General features: G+C 39.1%; 1 protein-coding gene across 1 annotated transcript in view; it reads right to left on the bottom strand.

The window, feature by feature from the left end:
* The window catches only part of LOC112320041 (zinc finger protein 420), a 95,577-nt gene that overhangs the window by 16,402 nt on the left and 56,822 nt on the right, over positions 1 to 22,353 (bottom strand). The window contains 5 exon segments of the mRNA XM_045185421.3: positions 13,051 to 13,146; positions 13,758 to 13,884; positions 17,779 to 17,892; positions 20,966 to 21,086; positions 21,126 to 21,397. Of these exon segments, the coding sequence (XP_045041356.2) occupies positions 13,051 to 13,146; positions 13,758 to 13,884; positions 17,779 to 17,892; positions 20,966 to 21,086; positions 21,126 to 21,397 (730 nt within the window).

The following is a 22,353-nucleotide window of genomic DNA, read 5'->3' as shown; positions in this document are numbered from 1 at the left end:
AAGAAAGAGAGAAAGAGAAACACAGGTATAAAAGGAAAAAATGTCAATGAGTAAGTACTTACCAATAATAACATTAATAGTAAATGGATTCAAAGCTCCAATCAAAAGACATAGGGCCGCTGAATGGATAAGAAAACATGACCTGCCTCACACATACACTGTCTACAACAGACCCAACTCAGAACAAAGTATCTACACACATTGAAAGTTAACGGATGGAAAAAAAATATTCCAAGCAAATGGACATACAAAGTAAACTGAGGTAACATTACTTATATCAGACAAAATAGATTCCACAACAAAGGCCATGACAAGATATACAAAGTCACTTCATAATACATAAAGAAGTAGTCCAATAAGCCCTTGTAAACATATATGCACCCAAAATAGGAGCACCTAAATATATAAAAATATCTTGGAGGAATTCAAGAAACATATCAACAGCAACACAGTCATTGTAGGGGATTTTAACATGCCACTGTCAATAATGGATAGATCTTCCACAAATAATCAACAAGGAAATTGAGGCACTGAATGACACACTAGATCAAATGGACTTAATTATATGTGCATAACCTTTCACCCCAAAGAAGCAAAATATACATTATTTTCAAATGCACATGAGACATTTTCAAATACAGACCACATAGCAAGACACAAAACAAGCCTCAGGAAATTCCAGAAAATTGAAATCATATCAAGCATCTTTCAGATCACTATGGTTGAAACTAGAAACCAACTTTAAGGAATAATTCAAACACATTCAAATTCATGCAGACTGAATAACATGTTATTAAATAATGAATTGGTTAACAATGACATCGAGGAAGTAATCAAAAATTTTCTGGACACAAATGAAAAAGAACACAACAAAGCCCAAAACCTGTGGTACACAGTGAAGGCAGTTCTGAGAAAGAAGTCCATCGCAAAACAGGCTTACGTAAAAAAGACAGAAACATTTCAAATATACACCTAACCCTACATCTACAAGAACTAGAGGAAAACAACACACAAACCCCAGAGTGAGTAGAAGGAAGGAAATAATCAAGATCAGAACAGAATTAAATGACATACAGACTAAAAGAACAATTTAAAGGATCAATAAATCCAGGAGCTTGTTCTTTGAAAAGATAAACAAAATCAACAATCCTTTAACCAGATTCATCAAGATAAAAAGAGGGTGGACTCAAATGAATAAAATCAAAAATGAAAGAGGAGATGTCACAAGTATAATAAATAAACAAATAAAAAGGATCACATAGTGTTAATCACTATGAACAACTATATGCCAAGAAATTGGACAACCTGGGTGAAATGGACAAATTTCTAGTAACATACAATGTTCTAAAACTGAATCAAGAAGAAGCAGAAAACCTGAACAGACCAATAACAGCTAGTGAAACTGAAGCAGTAATCAAAAAGCTCCCAGCACATAAAAGCCCTGGACCTGATGGTTTCACAGGAGAATTTTACAAAATATTTAAGGAAGAGCTAACCACTATCCTTCATAGACTATTCCAAAAATCCAAGAGGGAAGAGTCCCAAACTCTTTTTATGAGGACAGCATTATCCTAAGCCCAAAACCAAATAAAGACACAACAAAGAAAGAAAACTACAGGCCAATATCACTGGTGAACATAGACGCTAAAATCCTCAATGAAATATCAGCAAACCACATGCATCAATACATTAAAAAGATCATACACCATGATCAAGTGAGATTCATCCCAGGAATGCAAGGATGGTACAGTATTTGCAAATCAATAAACGTAATACATCACATAAACGAAGGAAAGACAAAAATCACATGATCATAGCAATAGATGCAAAAAAAAAAGATTTTGATAAGGTACAGCACCCATTTATGATAAAAACACTCAGTAAAGTGGGAGTAGAGAGAGCATACATTAACATAATAAAGGCCATATATGAGAAACTTACAGCCAACATCATATTCAACAGGCAAAAACTAAAGCTTTCCCACTAAGATCAGGAAAGCACACAAGTATGCTTTCACCACTTCTATTCCACATAGTATTGGAAGTTCTAGCCACAGCAATCAGACAAGAAAAAGAAATAAAAGTCATACAAATTGGAATGGGTGACAACAGTTAGGGTAGACGTGGGGGTGGAAGGTGGGGGCATTGAGGGATCGACCAAGGAAGAAAAAAACCTCATGGACACAGACAGCAGTATGGTGATTGCTGGGTAATGGTGGGGTGTAGGTGGGGTAAATGGTGATGGATGGAGCCTTGAGACAGGGTGGTGAACACACAATACAGTGTACAGATGATGTAATGTAGAATTAATTGTACACCTGTAACCTGTATAATTCTGTTAACCAGTGTTACCCAATCAATTCAATATAAAGTAAAACACTCGGTGAGAGAAAATGCATCACAGTTAAAAGACAAGGGACAGTCTGCGCAAAAGACAACCAAAATACATATTATAGAAATAGTTAGTGCCCAGAATATATGAAGATGTTCTACAAATAAATACAAAAAATGACAAATAATCTAATCCCAAAGAATGGGTTAAAAATATTAGAAGGAGAACAAAGTAAGTGAACAATTAATTTCCGGGAAAATGCTCAATCTTACTAAACAAATTAAAACAACTTCATAAGTATTTCTCTTCCATCATTCTGGCAAGATTTAAGTTATACAACATCAAGATCAATATTAAAAACTTATTGAGAATATCAAAGGAATAATGAGACAGGAACTCTCCAGACATGGTTAGTAGGTGTGTATAAACTGATATAATCACCTTCAAGAACAGTTGAGTATGTAGGAAAGTAAAATGTGCACTTCTACGCCCCAGCAATTTTACTTCCAGGTACAAATACTTGACAAACTCTTATGTGCCTGTGTATGGAAACATACTGTGCTACTATGTGGGATGCAAAAAATGGGAATAAGTTAAATGGCTATCAGTAGGAAAATGGTTAAATAAAATGTGGTAAATTTAAAACAGAGAATATTGCATAGCATTTAAAAAAGAACAGAACTGTATTACATAAAGATTAACAAAGGGACTACTTCTGGCCAAGACAGAGGCGTAGGTAGACACACAATGCCTCCTTGCACAACCAAAAAAAGGACAACAATTTAAAAAAAAAAAACAACCAGAACTGACAGAAAATCGAACTGTATCAAGGAGATAAAGAAGAAACATTCACCCAGACTGGTAGGAGGGGTGGTGACAGGTAGCCGGGTGGAGAAGACTCACGGCAAGGCGGCAGCTGGCGGACCCAGCTAGGTGGCGGATTGTGGGGTGGGGAAAGCTGCAGCTGGTTGGTAAGGAGCAGCTGGTGGACCAGGACAGACCGCGAAACCCAGAGTTCCAGCGTGAGGAAATAAAGCCTCAAACCACTGACTGAAAACACCTGTGGGGGTTGAGGCGGCAGCGGGAGAAACTCCCAGCCTCTTAGGAGAGGTCGTTGGAGAGATGCACAGGGGCCTAGAACGTGCACAAACTCACCCACTTGGGAAGCAGCACCAGAAGGGTCCAATTTGATTGTTGGTAGCGGGAAGGAGTGACTGAAAACCGGCAGAGAGTGGAGCAAGCGCCATTGCTCCCTATCACACCCCTCCCCCACTATAGTGTCACAGTGAAGCTTTGTGGGTTGCCCCACCCTGATGAATACCTAAGGCTCCACCCCTTTACGTAACAGGCGCGCCAAGACAAAAAAAAGAAATGGCCCAAATGAAAGAACAGATCAAAGCTCCAGAAAAAATACAACTAAGCGAGGAAGAGATAGCCAACCTATCAGATGCACAGTTCAAAACCACTGGTAATCAGGAAGCTCACAGAATTGGTTGAACTTGGTCACAAATTAGATGAAAAAATGAAGGCTGTGCTAAGAGAAACAAAGTAAAACGTACAGGGAACCAATAGTGATGCGAAGGAAACTGGGACTCAAATCATCGGTGTGGACCAGAAGGAAGAAAGAAACATCCAACCAGAAAAGAATGAAGAAACAAGAATTCGGAAAAATGAGGAGAGGCTTAGGAACTTCCAGGACATCTTGAAACGTTCCAACATCCGAATTATAGGGGTGCCAGAAAGAGAAGAGGAAGAACAAAAAATTGAAAACTCATTTCAACAAGTAATGAAGGAGAACTTCCCTCATCTGGCAAAGGAAATAGACTTCCAGGAAATCCAGGAAGCCCAGAGAGTCCCAAAGAAGCTGGACCCAAGGAGGAACACACCAAGGCACATCATAATTACATTACCCAAGATTACACAGAAGGAGAGAATCTTAGAAGCAGCAAGAGAGAAGAACACAGTTACCTACAAAGGAGCTCCCATATGACTGTCAGCTGATTTCTCCAAAGAGACCTTACAGGCAAGAAGGGGCTGGAAAGAAGTATTCCAAGTCATGAAAGGCAAGGACCTACATCGAAGATTACTGTATCCAGCAAAGCTATCATTTAGAATGGAAGGGCAGATAAAGTGCTTCTCAGATAAGGTCAAGTTAAAGGAGTTCATCATCACCAAGCCCTTATTATATGAAATGTTAAAGGGAGTTACCTAAGAAAAAGAAGATAAAAAATATGAACAGTAAAAATGACAGCAAACTCACAGTTATTAACCACCACACTGAAAACAAAAACAAAAGCAAACTAAGCAAACAACTAGAACAGGAACAGAACCACAGAAATGGAGATCACATGGAGGGTTATCAATAAGGGAGTGGGAGGGGGAGAGGTGGGGAAAGGTACAGAGAATAAGTAGCAAAAATGGTAGGTAGAAAATAGAGAGGGGGAGGGTAAGAATAGTATAGGAAATGTAGAAGCCAAAGAACTTATATGTACGACCCATGGACATGAACTATAGCGGGGGGATGTGGGAGGGTGGGGGTGGGCAAGATGGGAGTTGAGTCAAAGGGGGGAAATGGGACAACTGTAATAGCATAATCAATAAAATATATTTTTAAAAAAGATTAACAAAGGATAAATTTCAATGTTGAGTAATAAAAGCAAATTGCAGAATCAAATGTAAAAAAACACTACCTATGAAAATAAAGGCACTTTTTATTTTACGGATGCATAAAAGTTTACAATAAAATGTTTTAAAAATGAACTGGAATGACATACACTGAATCCATGACTATCGTTTCTGAGGTTAAGAGGTAGAAGAGAGAGTGAAATGAGAATGAGGAACAAAGACAACTTATGACATTTCTGTATCAAAAGATAAAGACATATCAAAATATGAACAATCATCAATTCCAGGCATTATGTTATTCTTTATATTTTTCTGTATTTTTAACATTATCACTAAAAAGATATTTCCTAAAATAAAAAACTCGACTCTGCATTCTAAAAGACAACACTTTTGTACCAGGATAAATTGACCCAAAATGGTGAAGATGGAGACATGCCTTAATAAAATGACTTAGAAGAACTATCTGGGAGACCAAAAAATTATAAAGCTACTTATACATAAAGGAAAGACATCAATCTGTCATCAAATTTCTTCAAAAAAACATTTAACACCAGTATTATAAGAATGGTCGATTATAAACAGAACTTGGGAGGACATTGTTTGCAGCAGTTCTTTTTTATGAAACTGCTAGAGGACAAACCTCAGCCAATCAACAGATGTCTAGAAAATTTTCGGCAAAAGAACTAGGAGAAAATATTTAATAAACTTCACTGCAAAACTAAGACTAAATAAAAGGTTGGTATAAATGTGACATAATAGCACATAAGTATAATATGTCTTGACAATGTAAAAACAGTATAAATAACTAAATTTGGGAAGAGAATGTGGGAAGTAAAATAAGCCTACTCATCTGTAACAGGTAAAAATCAAAGGCTCGTTTTTAAAGCTCACCAATCAAGTAACAGAAAGAAAAACTGTCTACATAAACAGAGAGGGGCTAATAACCATGAAGGTAAACATGAGATAAAAGAAAAATTTTCCTAGTTATTATAGAAAATAAAGAATTATGTGACAAAAAAGGCTAGGGAAACAGATAAGTAAAAGCTTCTTTTAAAAACTATAAAATAAAAAAAAAAACACCAACATAAAACCATATAAGAATTAGGCCCAAATATATCAAAAATGCAATTGGATTTTCACTTATTAAATAGAAATGATACTCAGATTTGTTCAAAAAGCAAAACTTAATTCTATACTGCATATAAACCCTACATTTCGAACAAAGTAATTCTACAAAGCTGAAAATAAAAGAACTGGTAAAGACTCTAAAGAAAAAAAAGGCAAAGAAAGAATTTCTCCCAAAGGGCCTTCAGGAGGAAGGCAGGCTGTTGACATCTTGATTCAAGCCCTGTATGACTCATTTCTGACTTCTGGACTCCACAGCTAAAAGATAATAAATTTCTGTTGTTTTAAGCTACTAACGTGGTGGTAATTTGTTACAGCAGCAATAGAAAATTAATATAGAAATCAAACTGGTACAACCTTCCTGGAGGGGAGTTTAGAAATTCCTAATAAAATTACATATGTACTTACTCAGTGATCTAACATCTAGGAACCTGCCCTGAAAACAGCCTCAACAACACAAAAAATACGTAAGTACAAGGTTATTCATTGTAGCATTGTCTGTAATTATAAAATATTGTAGGCAACCTAAATGTCCACACATCAGAGAGTGGTAGAAAAAAGTACAATAGCATCCACATAAAGGAATATTTTGCAGCTGTTAAAAAATGAGAAAGTTGCCCTGGCTGGTGGAGCTCAGTGGATTGAGCGCAGGCGGGTTCAATTCCCAGTCAGGGCACTTGCCTGGGTTGTGGGCCAGGTCCCCAGTTGGGGGCATGCGAGAGGCAACCACACATTGATCTTTCCCTCTCTTTCTCCTTCCCCTCTCTCTAAAAATAAATAAATAAAAGCTTTTTAAAAATAAGAAAGCTCCCTATTAACTAATATGATGTGAGTTCTTATAGATATAACTAAGCGAAAAAGCAATATGCAGAGAGTCCATGGTATGCTACCCTTCATGAAGCATACAAGGAGATACAAGAAACTACATATATTTCTGCTCATTTGTGCAAAAGAAACAAAAAGGGCAAACCTGAGGAAAAAAGAGACTGGTAATCTACAAAGGGTGGGTGATAAAGGGGTACAAGGAAGAAGCAAATGGAAACAGGATGGTAGGCATGAGAAGGGAACAACACATTTCTGAGGATATAATCTTGATCATGGTATCTCCCCTGCCAGGTAAGTATTGAGGATGCATTCTTTTTTTTTTTTCTTTTTTAAGTATATTTTATTGATTATGCTATTACCCCCTTCCCTCCAGCAATTCCCTCCCTCCTTAGTTCATGTCCATGGGTTGTGCATGTAGGTTCTTTGGTTTCTCCATTGTCTATACTGTTCTTAACATCCCCTTGTCTATTTTGTACCTACCCATTTATGGTTCTAACTCCCTGTGCCTTTTCCTCCATTCTCCCCCTTCCCCCTCTGAGCTGATAACCGTCCAAATGATTTCCGTATCTAGGATTCTATTCCTGTTCTAGTTGTTTGCTTAGTTTGATTTTGTTTTTTAGATTCAGTTGTTGATGGTTGTTTGTTGTCATTTTAATGTTCTTACTTTTGACCTTCTTCTTTTTCCTAAATAAGTCCCTTTAACATTTCATATAATAAGGGCTTGGTGATGATGAACTCCTTTAGCTTTGCCTTATCTGAGCATATATCCCTGAAAAGCTCTGATTTTATTTTTTATAGCACACCAATGTTTCAGAGACCAAAAAAAAAAAAACCCCAAAACCCACAAAAAACAAACAAACAAAAAAACAATGTAACCCAACCAGGATGTGGTAGGAACCAAAAATAGAATACAAATGAACCTAAAAATACTAACCTAAGTAATTTTGAAAAATAGCATTCTGACCGAACACTATAAGATTAAAGATAAGAAAACCCTATGAAAATAATATAATCTAGTTAATAAATTTGTTTCTCATAGAGAAATAGATAGGAAATTCTGAAATTTCTTTATGTAAATATTAAAACTGATAGGTAAATATATAACTAAATAATAAAAACTGATAGGCAAATAGGTAAATATATTTTTTCTCATTGTCATAAAAGGAAATTATAAATAAGAAAATGAGGAAGGCTACAATAAACCCTGTGGAGCAGGACTAGAATCAGGATATCAATATAAATGGAGTTTCAATATATAAAAAGATAGAGGCAAAAACCTAGAAGTGTGTGTATGTCTGTGTGTGTGTTAGTATACATATAGATATTTCCCAGCTAAATCTCTGGTGAGGGCCTAGGAGTAACGACATTCAGACCTAGACTTCTAATCATTTTCAAATAAAAGGAACCAGGACTCCTTGGAGAAATGCTAGATTTAAGGCTGGGGTAAGTAAAACTAGATGAACCTGGAACACCTTGAACTGCACACACACAAAAAAAGTGCTTAAAAATGGGTGGGGATATTTCAAAAGGTCAAAGAAACTAACTTGAAGGAAAGGCCAATGGGCAAAGCTAGAACAATTTTAGCCTCAAAATAAAGATTCATTGGATTTACCTCACAGAAACAATAAAAACCATGATTCCATAAACATAAAGAAATAATTGAATATATAATGAAATGGGAGAGAATGAACAGCTCTTCCCTGTAGAACAATCCTAATTAATATAAGAAGAGTGGGAAGTGAAAAAAATCAATATTAGGGCAAGACAATAGTAATAATTACTGCAGACAAGATCTATTAAGCCAATGGATGCTAAAATTAGTGAACAAAAGTTTTAGAAGAATCTGAATAATCTCAAAGAATCTCCTCCAACATATTTATTAATTAAAAAAAGAAAAACTGTAACTTTAAATGGAAAAACAAGGCAGACACCACCTTCAAGTATTCAAATTTAACATCAATATTAAGACATATTAACATTAGGAATCACTTGGTATGGTGAACTGAGAGGAACACAACATTATTTTTGTGACAGTCTTTAAAAAACTGCATTAAAGCTCAATCGAGTCATGAGAAAACAATGGATAAACCCAAATTCAGCAGATGCTGATGTGATGAGGCATTTGTCTAGAGTAAGGTATCTCTGAAGACCCTGGGAACTTCTCCTAGATAATGAAATCAACAGATTACCCAATGTGTCTGAGTGTTTAAACTAGGCAGAAGAACAAATAGACAAAACCCCCAGATAATTATTAACTACAAGCACAATAAAAGGTTTTACAGAATTCTCCTCAAAATGGCAGCATCAACGTGGTACTCACATTTTCCCACAACCACATAAAAATTACAGCTAGGCCCGGCTGGGTGGCTCAGTTGCTTAGAGCTTTGTCCTGCTACGCCAAGGTCGTGGTTCTGACCGGTGGTCAGGGCACATACAAGCAGCAACCGAATGGATGCATAAATAAATTGAACAACAAATTGATGTTTTTTCCTCCCTCATTTCCTCTCTTCCTCTAAAATTAATTTTTTTTTTAAATTACACCCTAGCCACATGACTCAGTTGGTAGGAGCACCGTCCCATACACCAAAAGGCTATGGGTTTGATTTCCAGTAAGGGCACATACCTAGGCTGCAGGTTCCATCCCCAGGTAGGATGCATATGGGAGGCAACTGATCTATGTTTCTCTCTCACATCAAAGTTTTTCTCTGACTCTCTTTTCCTTTCTCTCTCTATAAAATCAATAAACATCCTCAGGTGAGGATTAAAAAAATTACAACTGAACTACAGAACAAACATCACTCAGAATGGCCTGAAATCTAGCTGACATGGAAGTCCTACAACTAAGGATATAGAGAAGCCGTGTCCAGACTGATAAGAGGGGTGGAAAAGTGAACCGGCTGGTCCCACACCCACCTGTGGTAGATAAAAATCAGGAGGGATACCTCTGCTGCAGATGTCCATCCTAAGGAGCAAGGGGTCCCATTCCCACACCCAGGCTGCCCAGCCCAGGGTTCAAGTGCCACGAAAAGAAGTCCCCATAACTCCTCACTATAAAAACCAGCTGGGATTGTGACTGAGTGAGACAAAGCATTTCTGGAATCCCAGGTAGTTCCTCTTAAAGGGCCATACACATGCATACTTAGACTCACTCCTTCTGAGTTCCAGTTCTGGGGCATCAGCTCCAAAGGCACCAGAGACATACAGGGAGAAACTGATATACCTGGCATCAGTGCAAGAGATGGAGGGGCAGATTTCTACCAGACAGAAGTGCTGACAGAGGCCATTGGTCCTTTGATGAGCCCTCCCCTCACAGACCCACAGGCTGTCAAAACATCTGAGGCTCTACCAACCTGGCTAACACAGTTATCTCCGCCTTGGTGATTACATGAGACCCCACCCCACCCAACTTGCAGCTCCACCAAAGATGGTTTCCAGTGGCTTTTCTATATGAATAGACTGTTTTAGCTCATGCTTGAGACTTTCCTGAAATCTCTCAAGAAAGCAGCATCTGGCCTCAATGTGCCCTATACCTCTAAGTGGCCCCAGGCCCAGCACTAGTCACAGCCACCTCACAGGTTGGCCTCTCCTAGACATCTCCAACCCAAGCACAAGTAGCAGCCATTTGCAGATCACTATGTAGCTCATGCCAGGTGATTCCTGGCAGGACACAGGTGGCAGCTGACCTGGGACTGCATTTCCTGGGAGGCTCCAGAGCCAGTGCACCCAGTGTACAACTTAAAGACGATGTTGAAGCACCCTGCAACCTCCTCCACAAGAGACACTATCAAGGGGAAGACTCAGTGAGCACCAAAGCCCCAATGAACTAACTCCTGTTCCATGGGGTGCGTGCCTGTACAACTGAACTTTCATGGTGGTCAAAGCCAATCCTAGCAGCTGACTGGCCTGGGGACAAACCCCTCCCACTAATGTGCCAATAGCAATCAAGACTCTACCACAGGAGGGTGTACAATGCCTACATGCGTGCTTACCTTGAGTGTCCAGTCCAGGTGAAGAAGTAAGCTGTGCCACTGTACCCTATAGGAGACCTACTACATTAGGCCACTCTACCAAGCATGGGAGATGTAGCATCTCTACTTAATACAAACAATCAAACACAGGGAGTCTACCAAAATGAGGAGACAAACATGTCCCAAATGAAAGGACAGAACAAAATTCCTGAAAAAGAATGAAATGAAATGAAGACAAGCAATCTACCAGATGCGGAGTTTAAAACACTGGTTATGAGGTAGCTGAAGGAACTTAGTGAGAACTTCAACAGCATAAAAAAAGACATGAAAACCATAGAAACACCCAGTCAGAAATGAAGGATACACTAATTGAAATGAATAATAATTTATAGGTAATTAACAATAGAGTAATGGAGCTGAGAATCAAATCAGTGATTTGTAATATAAGGAAACAAAAGCACCCAATCAGAATAGCAAAAAGAAAAAAGAATCCAAAAAACACGAGAATAGTTTAAGGAGCCTCTGGGACAACTTCAAACATACCAACATCCGCATTATGGGGGTGCCAGAAGAAGAGAGAAAAACATTGAAAACCTATTTGAAAAAATAATGACAGAAAACTTCCCTACCCTGGTGAAGGAAATAGACATACAAGTCCAGACAATGCAGAGTTCCAAACAAGATGAACTCATAGAGGCCCAAAACAAGATATATCATAAATAAAATGCCAAAGGTTAAAGACAAAGAGAGAATCTTAAAAGCAGGAAGAGAAAAACAGATAGTTACCTACAAGGGAGCACCCGAAAGACTGAGCTAATTTATCAACAGAAACTTTGCAAGACAGAAGGGATTGGCAAGAAATATTCAAAATGATAAAAAGAATTCATAACCAAGATTACTCACCCAGCAAAGTTATCATTTAGAACCTAAAAACAGGTAAAGAGCTTCCCAGACAAGAAACAGCTAAAGGAGTTCATCACCACCAAACCAGTATTTTATGACATGTTAGAAGGTCTTCTTTAAGAAGAAGAAGAAGAAAGATAAGAAATATGAACAATAAAATGGCAATAAATACATATTCATTAACAATTGAATCTAAAAGCAACAAGATAAATGAACAAACAGAACAAAAGCAGACTTATACATACAGAGAACATTTTGATGTTTGGAAGATGGGAGGGGTTTCAAGGATGGGTAAAAATGGTGAAGGGATTAAGAAGTACACATTGGTTGTTAAAGAATAGGGGATGTAAAGTACTGTATAGGGAATATAGTTAGTAATATTCTACTAACTATGTATGGTGTCAGATGGTTATAAGAATTATCAGGATGATCACCTAGTAAGTCATATAATGTCTAATCACTGGGCTGTACAATGAAACTAATATTATATTGTATGTCAGCTATAATTGAAAAATTAAAAAATGATTTTAAAAAGTTATACAGAAAAAGTGATCTTGATATGCACCAGCATTGCTATGACTAGCACTTAAAATCCATAATAATGTAAATAGTAGACTGTGATTAAATCAAAACTATGATTTTGGAGAGACTGAGATTGGGAGATGGGAGATATGTGTATGCACCCGTATGTGTTGGATTCAGGATCAAAAAGTATTAAATTCTTATTATCTTGGTGAGGAGATATTGGTAAGTTTTAAACTTTAAAAAACAAATCATCAAATAGTAACAGAAATATATTTGTTAGAGACACAAAGGAAACACCAAAGGAAACTGCAAAAGAAAAGTGGATTCCTCCAGGAAGAGGGAAAATAGGAAGCAGGGCAAGAGACTCCTTTTTTTTAAAGGAATATGCCTTATAAAATCACTTGACTCTTTAAACACTGTGTATATATAACTTTGACAGTAACTTTCTTTTTTTAAATTACTATTATGCTAAGTGACAGTAACTTTCATAAAAATAAAAACCCTAAAAATAAATTTATAAATTTATACAATTCTGACTATAAATGGGAAAGAAGACTTGGGAATGACTGGAATTCAGGGTATAGGTAGAAGTATTACAGAGAGTATAATTTGATAGAAATAGGAAGGAAAAAACTCCAGGTGTAGGTGAGGTTTTTAAGGAAGAGGATGCTAAAAGGATTTCAGTTTTCATCTGGAGCCAGGGTAGCACCTTACAACAGCCCATCCTTCCCAGTTCCTTGTTACTCACCTGTATATTGACCATCTGACATTTCTCTCTTCACCATCCAAGGTTCTTTCCCTTGCTCCAACAAGGAGATCATGTTGGGCTTGGAAATGGAGAGTCCTATTTACAGAAGAAAAATGAGAGCACGAGAGAAAGACAGAACATGCTATTGCTGTTCCAGAATTTCACAGCCAATCTCCTGGTCATCAGGCAAGAAAGGACATTATAGGAAGGGCTAGACAATGGAATGATGTTTGTATGGAGGATAAGAGAGATGAAACTTCTTCCATAGCAGTGGTTCTCAAAGTGCTAGAGCAGAAGAACCATCACCTTAGAACTTGTCAGAAGTACATATTCTCAGTCTGTACCCCAGACATACTGATCAGGAGCCACAGTGGTTCTCAAACTTTCAAGGGCATCAGAATCATTTGGAGCGCTCATTAAAACCCAGACTACTGAGCCTATCCCCACAGTTTATGATTTGGTAGGTCTAGAACCCCATAACTTGCAATTTAATAAATTCCAATGCCATACTGTTGCTGCTATTCCAAACCATTATTCTATAGCAAAGAGAGTTACTAATTTCTAACTCTATAAAACTACTTCAAATCATTTCCTGGGAACAGAAGTAGGAATTGAGCTGAGCACTTAGATGTCTTAGATATTCCCAACGGAGGAAGCAAAAACACCCCAGAGGGAAGATTTTGAGTTATTGGAGAGGGCATCCTTACCAAGCAATACCAAATTCCTGTAGTTCTCCAACATGACATCTCTGTATAAATCCTTCTGAGATGGGTCCAGCCATTCCCACTCTTCTTGAGAAAAATCTAGAGCCACATCCCTAAAGGTTACCAACCCCTGAAATTTAAAAAAAAAAAAATCTAAGTGGTATAAGGAAAATCATTATTGGGGAACAAGTACATGCCTTGGTTTTTCAAGTATTTAAGAGAAAAAGAAATACCAGAGAAAGCCTTACTTTTTGAAGTGTACATTTTTGTGAAAGAGAAAGGACATACACATAGGAAAAAAATTAGCTTACAGAATGATTCATGTGTTTTATGACATGAAAGTATATGAGAAAAGGCAGAGTTTTATGTTATATATGCTAAGTATCAAGTCATCCTTATAGAAAGAAACTTTTATATTCCCCAAACTGAGATATCATCTGCCTCAGAGTAGTGAAAGAAGCCTTGGATTTGGCTTTAACAAAAGGGTATGGTCTGCAATTTAGACTCGACACATGAGAAACTTCCAGGAGAATATCTTGAAGGAAAAATGAAGAATATATGAAGAGACTTCTATATGAAGAGATTTCTGGAAGGTAATATTAAAAAATCTAGAAAAAAACTTACATGTCCAAAAATTAGAGTTTAAGCTATACCACTGATCTGTATTAGCTGTATGAGGGGAAGGATATATGTTTTATAAGCTCATGTATAGACAGTGTCTATTATAAAATCTGTCACATTGTAAATACTCAGGAAATAGTTGCCACTTAGTGAATAAATGATGAAGATTTCTATGATACATCCATATGAAGGAATACTCAATGCTTAAAAATTATAAGTTCCATTTTGCATAGAATGGTCTCATTTTTATTAAAAATAATAAAATATCAAATATGGTTACTGTATACATTAAAAATATAAGTAAATATGGCTAGAGAAAAAAAATACATTACACAGTGTTGTATAACTTCCACATGTCCCTTTACACTTGTGTGTTGTGGGAGGCTAACCTGTATTGATTACACCATGAGACTCCCGTTTCCCACCCCATTTTCAGTTGGGTTAAGACACATGCAAAACATGGGAGGGAGTTGAGCAAGGCACGACAGTTATTCCCCGACTCCCTCCTGGCGGCAGCAGCCAGAGTGGTCTCTGTCCTTCAATCAAAATTCACAGTGGCTGTCAGGGGACCTCTACTCAGACATCTCTTTCTCCAGGTTCAGGCCTAAACTTAGTAGGGGAACTCTGTTTTAGCCTAGGGTATAGAACTATTCTTTGCAGTTTCTCTATATATTTGTGAATAGCTCCCTTTTGAGTTTCTTGCCAGAACCCTGACTGATAAACATCTTGATTCAGTGTACTGCTAGGATATGACCAGAGATGACCTCACAAAAGCACCACTAGGCAACTCTAATATACTTTCTCATAAAATCACTCTCTCATTCCCCCACAACTATTTCATACCTTCTCTCCAACTACCACCAAGTCCTCCCCTGGTCTCACTTTGAACTTCCTCATCCTCTAGCCCCTGATATGTGTTTACTGACCTGGTTCTGTACTCATATATTCGGCCTTCCCTTTGTTACTATAGATAAAACTCCAGGCTTCCTAAAAAAGACCAATCACTGCACTTGTCCATATAAGGACATTATCTCCTCTCTTCCTGGTAAACATCATGGAGATATCAGATATCTCCCTTGTATTACCAATCTCAATGTGTTTCTCACTCTACTGGATTATTCCTACCAGTATATAAAATGATGCAATATCTTCCACCTATAAATAGATAGACAAATTCCTTTCCATGATCTCACTTTAGCTATTGTCCCATTTCTCTTTTTTTTTCCATTTCTCTCTTTTTAATAACAAAACATTTCCAAAGAGTTGTTTATATCAGTAAAGTCCAACAGAATACAATGTGAGCCACATATGTTATTTAAACCTTTTCAGTAGCTACATTAAAAAGTATATATAATAAGTTCAATTCCCAGTCAGGGCACATGCCTGGGTTGCTGGCCAGGTACCCAATGAGGGGCACACAAGAGGCAACCATACATTGATGTTTTTCTCCCTTTCTCCTTTCCTTTCCCACTCTAAAAATAAATAAATAAAATCTTTTTTTTAAGTATACATAATAACTAAAGTTAATTTAATAATACTTTTATTTGACCCAAAAATATAGAAAATGTTATTTGAACCTGTAATCAATATAAACTTATTAATACTTTATATGCTTTTTCATACTGAATCTTCAAAATCTGGTATGCATTTTATGCATATGTAGCACATATCAATTTGGAGTAGTCATTTGTGGCAACTGGGTACATTACTGAACAGCACAGAAAATGGAGATTCATTGTCTCTATTCTCACTTTTTTTTTGCCTTTTCTTCTCTTTTAAATCTATTACAGTGATGCTTTCATCTCAACCACTCTATAAACCAGCTATTTTCAAGGGCATTCGTAGCTTCCATGTTACCAAGTCCAGGGGCCAGCTCTCAGTCTTCATCTTCCTCAACCTCTCTCAGAAGGATTTAACTCAGTTGATTGTCACCTCCTTGAAGATTTTCTACTTTTCACTTCCAGGACCCTTACTCTTCAGGTTCTCCTTCTACATCAGTCCTTCTCAATCTTTTTTGCTGGTTCTTCCTCTACTTGTCAGCCTCTAAATGATGAATGCCCTGAACTCAGTCCTTGGCCCTCTTTCCTATGTACATTCACCAGAGTCCTACGCTCAAAATAATCTCATCCTGTCCTATTGCTTAAATTTTTTTTAAAAATTTCTTTATAGAGAGAGGGGAATTGAGGGAGAAAGAGAGGGAGAGAAACAATAATATGAGAGAGAAATACCAATCGGTTCCCTCTCATGTGCATCCCAACCGGGGACCTCACCCTGACCGGGGACCGAACCCACAACATGGGCACGTGCCAGGAACTGACTAGAATCGAACCAGCAACATTTTACTTTCTCGGGCAATGCCCAACCAACTGAGCCATTCTGGTCAGGGCTGTCCTATGGCTTTAAATACATAATGAGACTCAAATTCACATCTCCAGTCCTGAACTTCAGATACATAATCCATATTCCTCTTGGATGTCCAACAGGTCTCTCACACTTAATATATATAGAACTCAATTCTTGATTCTTGTCTCACCCCACCCAGTATTTTAATCTCAATAAATGTCATGATCATTAATACAGTTTCCCAGATCAAAGATCTTTGTAATCATCCATGACTTCTTTCTTCCTCTCACATTTCGAATCAAGCCCAGAATCTCACCAGCTCCAATGCCACCACTATGGTCCAGGCAGCTATAGCTGTATCCAACTGGATTACTGCAGTGGACCCTGAATAGTCTCCCTGCTTCCACCCTTACTTCCCTGCTACCTCTTTTCCTTTTAAAATATAAATCAAACAAATCACAAATACTCCAATGGTTCTCCTTCACCCTTAGAACAAAACTCAAAGTCCTAATCATGACCTTCAAGGGCCTATATAATTTGTTTTCTAGATACTCCTCTGACCTCACAGTGCTCATCTGCTTCATAAATACTGGCTCATTGCTATTCTGGGTACAGATCAAACATACTTCCACCATAGGAACTTCATACTTGCTATTGCTTCTAATTTTAAAGCTCTTCCCTAGATCTCCACAAAACTTACTCCCTACTTTCACTGAGGTATTTCTTTGCTTAAATGTCACTTCCTCAGAAAGACCATCCTTGACCTCCCTATTTAATAAGACACTCAACAATCACACTCTATCCTTTTTCATTTGCATTCATCTCCAATACAATGGATCATGACCCATCAAATGAGGAGAGTTCTGTTTCATCAGACACCTGAGTGCAACAGTGAGTAAAGGAGAGACTACATGTTTTATGGAAGGATTATATGAACAAATGGTGGAGAGAGAAAAGTGGAGCGAGTGTTCACTGGGCTATCTGTGACCCTCCCAGTACTCCAAAGTCCTAAAAAAAGGGGGTAGAATTTCTGGAAACAAAGTGAAAAAAATCAGCTTACCTGAAACATGGATTTACAGAGTCCAACAGCCATCCCTCCTTCTGTCTTCAATTTTCTCTTTTGGAGAACAAGGTCCTTGAGAGCTTGTTTGGAGGTTGTAGCAGGGGAGCGCAGCTACTTGTATACACTTGACCGAAGACCAGTTCTCTCCTCTAGTTGGGAAGGTCGTCCTCTTTGACCAAGTGCGCAGTGTTGGGAGGGACGCACATGGATCGGTGAGGGAGGAAGGGGACACCTGCCTAGCCAGCCAGATCAGCCGAATCAACCCTGGCAATCAATGGGGTGACAGATGTCGCAGCCAGATCGCCCTCACATCCTGGAGAACAAGGTCCTGAGAAGGGAAAGTTAAGGAAGAAAAAATGGCAGACCAATCCCATTGCTGCTGATCTGAGGCTTACGAAGCTAGAACTATTGCCCTTTTATGGTCCCCACAGTCTCAGCTCTACCCACTTCCAAGATCTGAGAAAAGGCCAAAGCTGATCTTAATCCCTGAAGTCCTGACTGATAATAAGAATACAAAGCTCGAATTCACCAAAATCTGCAGTCCATCCTATGGCCAACAAGGCAGTTTATGATCTGGTCATTGCTACCTCTTAGGCCTCATTTCCTACCCTTCTCCCCCTTGCTCACCCCAATGTAGGCTCACAGGTTTCCTTATAGTTCTTCAAACTGTGTGCACTCTTTTCTCAAGGCTGTTGCCTTTTCCCATTCTTGGCTCATTCCCTTTCTTCATTCCTATCTGTGCTTAGTTGTCACCATATCAGAGGGACTTCCCTAAAATTTCTATCTAAAGAGACCCTTCCTTCCAGTTTTATCTTATCTTGATTTTTCTTCTTAGTATTTAACATCATCAAATATGGTATTTATCTACTTTTCCCACTTACTGTTGTTTTTCCAATCAATAGTATAAGATCTAAGAGAGCTAGAACTTATTGGTTCCAAGGTGCCATATTTTGCCATGTATAATGTGCACTTTTTTGCCCAAATTTTTGAGGGAAAAACAAGGATATGCATTATACATGGGTAGTACCAATTCCCATGTACCAATAATGCAAAGTATACATGGGACTTAGTACTAAAACATGGGTGTGCATTATACATGGCAAAATACAGTATATCTCTAATGCTAAAATAAAGCTAAGCCACTGTAAGTGCTCAAAAAATATTTGATAAGTGAATAAATAAACCTTACTTGTCTCCTGTAATATAGTAGTTACACATGTTGTATATGTCATCACCATGTTTAATCATCACAAAACTGCAACGGTAGGTGTTATTATCCCCATTTTACCAACAACTGAAATTAAGGTTCAAAAAACTTAGCAATTAAGTCTTAAAAGTCAAACTGCAGTGTGACTTAAAAACTGGTTCTCTTTCAAGAGACCACAATGTCTGAATGTTAAATATTCAACATAAACTGAGAAATCAATGCCATATATTTCTTAGAGAAGCATCTTTAAGAGAGGGCAGATATTAGCATTATTACTCCACAGAAATGCAGCCTGAGGCAATTCATGCCAAATTTTAACACTACACCAGTAACAAACTCCACAGTCTAAATTATATTCCTTGTACTATCAGAGCCAACATTTCTTCATTCTGAAAATGAGAATAGTTGTGTTTGACCTAGAATGTAGGATACACGACCCCTAATTCTGGGCTACTCTACACTAGCCGGCTCAGTTCTAACAAAGTTATATCCTTAGTGCAATGCAGCTTGAAATTGTCCATAAAAAGCCTTAGCAACCAGAGAGAATACTCAAAGTCTTCTCAGCATCTGAGAGCCCTACGGATCTCCATAAAATGAATATATTTTAAATTTCTGTTTGCAAATAGCTGTGTTTTTCTTGGGTAATATTTTCCAAGTTTGAGATGAACCATCAGAAAGAAAGTCATGTTAAAGACTTAGTGTTGTACAGACCCCAACCAGTTCACAGACTCTCCACTCTTTCACTCGTTGTCTACAGGACCATGGGCAAGTTAATCCACCTCTCAGGACCTTTTTTCCCTTACTGTAAAGATTGCATGAGCCAACTCCGGGCATAAAGAAGTGCCACCCTTGTTTCCATTTGGATTCTATATACACATTTGGAAAGGAAATAAGAGAATATTTTTCTTTATTAATGAGAAAGTCAGAATGAAAACTTTAGCTCACTTAGTATACCAGAAAAAGAGCCACAGATCAGCCTCTCTCAGCGCCAAACATGGAAGAGTCTGGTAAGGAAAATGCTAAAATTTCTAATTCCATGCCCTAAGGAGAGAGAGGAAGACTGAGCTTTCAAGCAGCTCAGGGCAGCCAATTTGAGGATGGTCTCACTACAGTGTCTTCAGGCTGGCTCTTGTGATTCACAAATGGACTGAAGGAAGAGACCCAGATTTAGTTCCCATATCCCAAAGGTTCCTTAGTCCAAGACCACAGACAATCCTCTCCAATACCCTCAGAATCCAGGGCCCCCATTTTTCACTCTAGTAATTAAAAGCAAGGGCTCTAGGGCCAAAATGCACGGGTTCAAATCCATTTTGTCACTTATTAACTGTGTGAACTTGGGAAAGTAATTTTAATCTTCCTGTCCCTTACAATCACACACTAAGTCACATGTACACACACAAATTCTCACCCATTCACACATATAGACATGGTCACACAATCACAACCATAATGTCACACACATACACATTAACACAAAGTCAGAGATGATGATACACAATTACTCCAACAAAGAGACAGCTGCACACAATCACAGTTACATATCACACAAGACCACACATCCTATCATAATTAACAAAATTATACCTGCAGAGAGACATGGACCTGCTGACACACACATTCAAACAGTTATATCTGCAGAAGCAAGTGGTCAAACATAATCACATACACACAATGTCATACCTACAGTCTTTCACAAACCCATACGCAATAACACATAGTTGTACCTGCAGAGACAGTCACAGACACACACACACTCCAGCGTTACACCAGAGTATTCAGTCGCAGGAGTCCACAATCACATACACACAGAGTGAAACGCAAAATCACATTGTCACACCCGCAGCCTCTCACACAGTTATACATAATGACACACGATCTCCCCAGTGACACCCTCCTGGCCTCCGCCCACGTCCCAACCTGTCCACTCCAAGTCCATCCCTGACCTCTGCCTCCCGCGCTAAGTCAGGCCCTACTTACCTGCCGGCACCGCGGGTTCTGGAAACCCGACGAGTGACTCGAGAACCGCGACGTCGCCTCCCAAAACCACCAGCGGCGCCGAGAGGGGTGGAGGTCGCGGCGGGCTGAAGCTAGAGGTCGTCTGGGGAAACATAAAGCCACAGGGACTGGGACTACCTACCCCGCTTTCCTCCGCGTCTCCGCGAACCACCAGTCCCAGCAGGCTTTGCGCCGTGGCGGCCTTTGCCGAACTACATTTCCCAGAGGGCCCGAGCCCACCGCCACCTCGCATTTGCGTCCCAGGCCGCCAAGACCTCGGCGCGCGTAGCGGGAGCTGAGGCGACTCACGACGACCCGGGGCGACTGGCTGTGTGTGAGGAACCGACGAAGCTGCGCGCCTCTGCCAGTGTGTACGCTCGGGTGTGGCGGTCTTTGTGCAGCTGCCGCTGCACACTGTTGTGATTGCGCACCAGGAGGTGATGGGTTCTGTTAGTGCAGTGAATTTCCCTGTGTAGAAAACCGCGTCCTGTTATTGGGAGCCATTATGTGGTAGATTGGGGGTCTGGCGCGCCGAGGGTGCGAGTGCGTGTGGCTGTGTGGCGGTACTGTGGCTCACTGACTGGCTCCCCACTGTTGTTAAACCATAGGTTGCAGGAGTCACCTCTGACGGGCTGTAGAACTTTGTTTCTAGTCTTGCCTTGGGGTTGCGTCCCTGGAAGAAGTCTTCGTGTGACTCCATGTGTGACTGTCTCCAGATCCAACTGTTCTCCCATCCCCACTCCATCCCTCACGCCGGCCAAGGGCGGGTTGACTGTTACCTTCATTTTTACATCCCTTTTCTACTTGCATCCGATGTTGTGTGAACACCGAAGGGTAGATTCCGTTTGTAGGAAGATGCTTATTTGCACCAAAGTCGTTTATGTTGTAGCCGGTGCCTGCTTCCACCTTTTCACTTTACCGCTTTAATTAGTGCCCAGCTTTAAGAAACTACCCACAGTCAGGAAGACAAATGTCAGCCCCTGAGTGATGTTCAAAACAGAGTTGAACAGTAATTGAAGTGGGAGAAAGAAGATTTTTTATTCAGGAACTATTTCAATAGGGGAAGAGACATCAGTATAGAATTGGGCTCAATTCCATATACAGCCAGAAGAAGCCAGGATTTACAGGCAAGGAGTAAATTGGGGAGGGGGTGTCAGTGTATGGAAAAATACTAAGAGGGAATTTCAGGGTAGGGAGGAATTCTCGCTAGACTGACCAACAAGATTCTTGCCGAGGGGAGGCCAGGGCGATCATTTATCGCCTGGGTAGATAAGGAATTTAATTAGATATTGAGATCACGTATTAAGAACTCTGGCTAAACGTACTTGACAAGTATTCTTGCTAACACTGTGAGGCAAAGGCAAACACTG

This window comes from Desmodus rotundus, chromosome 12, assembly GCF_022682495.2.
Source record: "Desmodus rotundus isolate HL8 chromosome 12, HLdesRot8A.1, whole genome shotgun sequence".
NCBI classification, from domain to species: Eukaryota; Metazoa; Chordata; class Mammalia; order Chiroptera; family Phyllostomidae; genus Desmodus; species Desmodus rotundus.
This window is presented reverse-complemented; position numbering and strand designations above follow the sequence as displayed.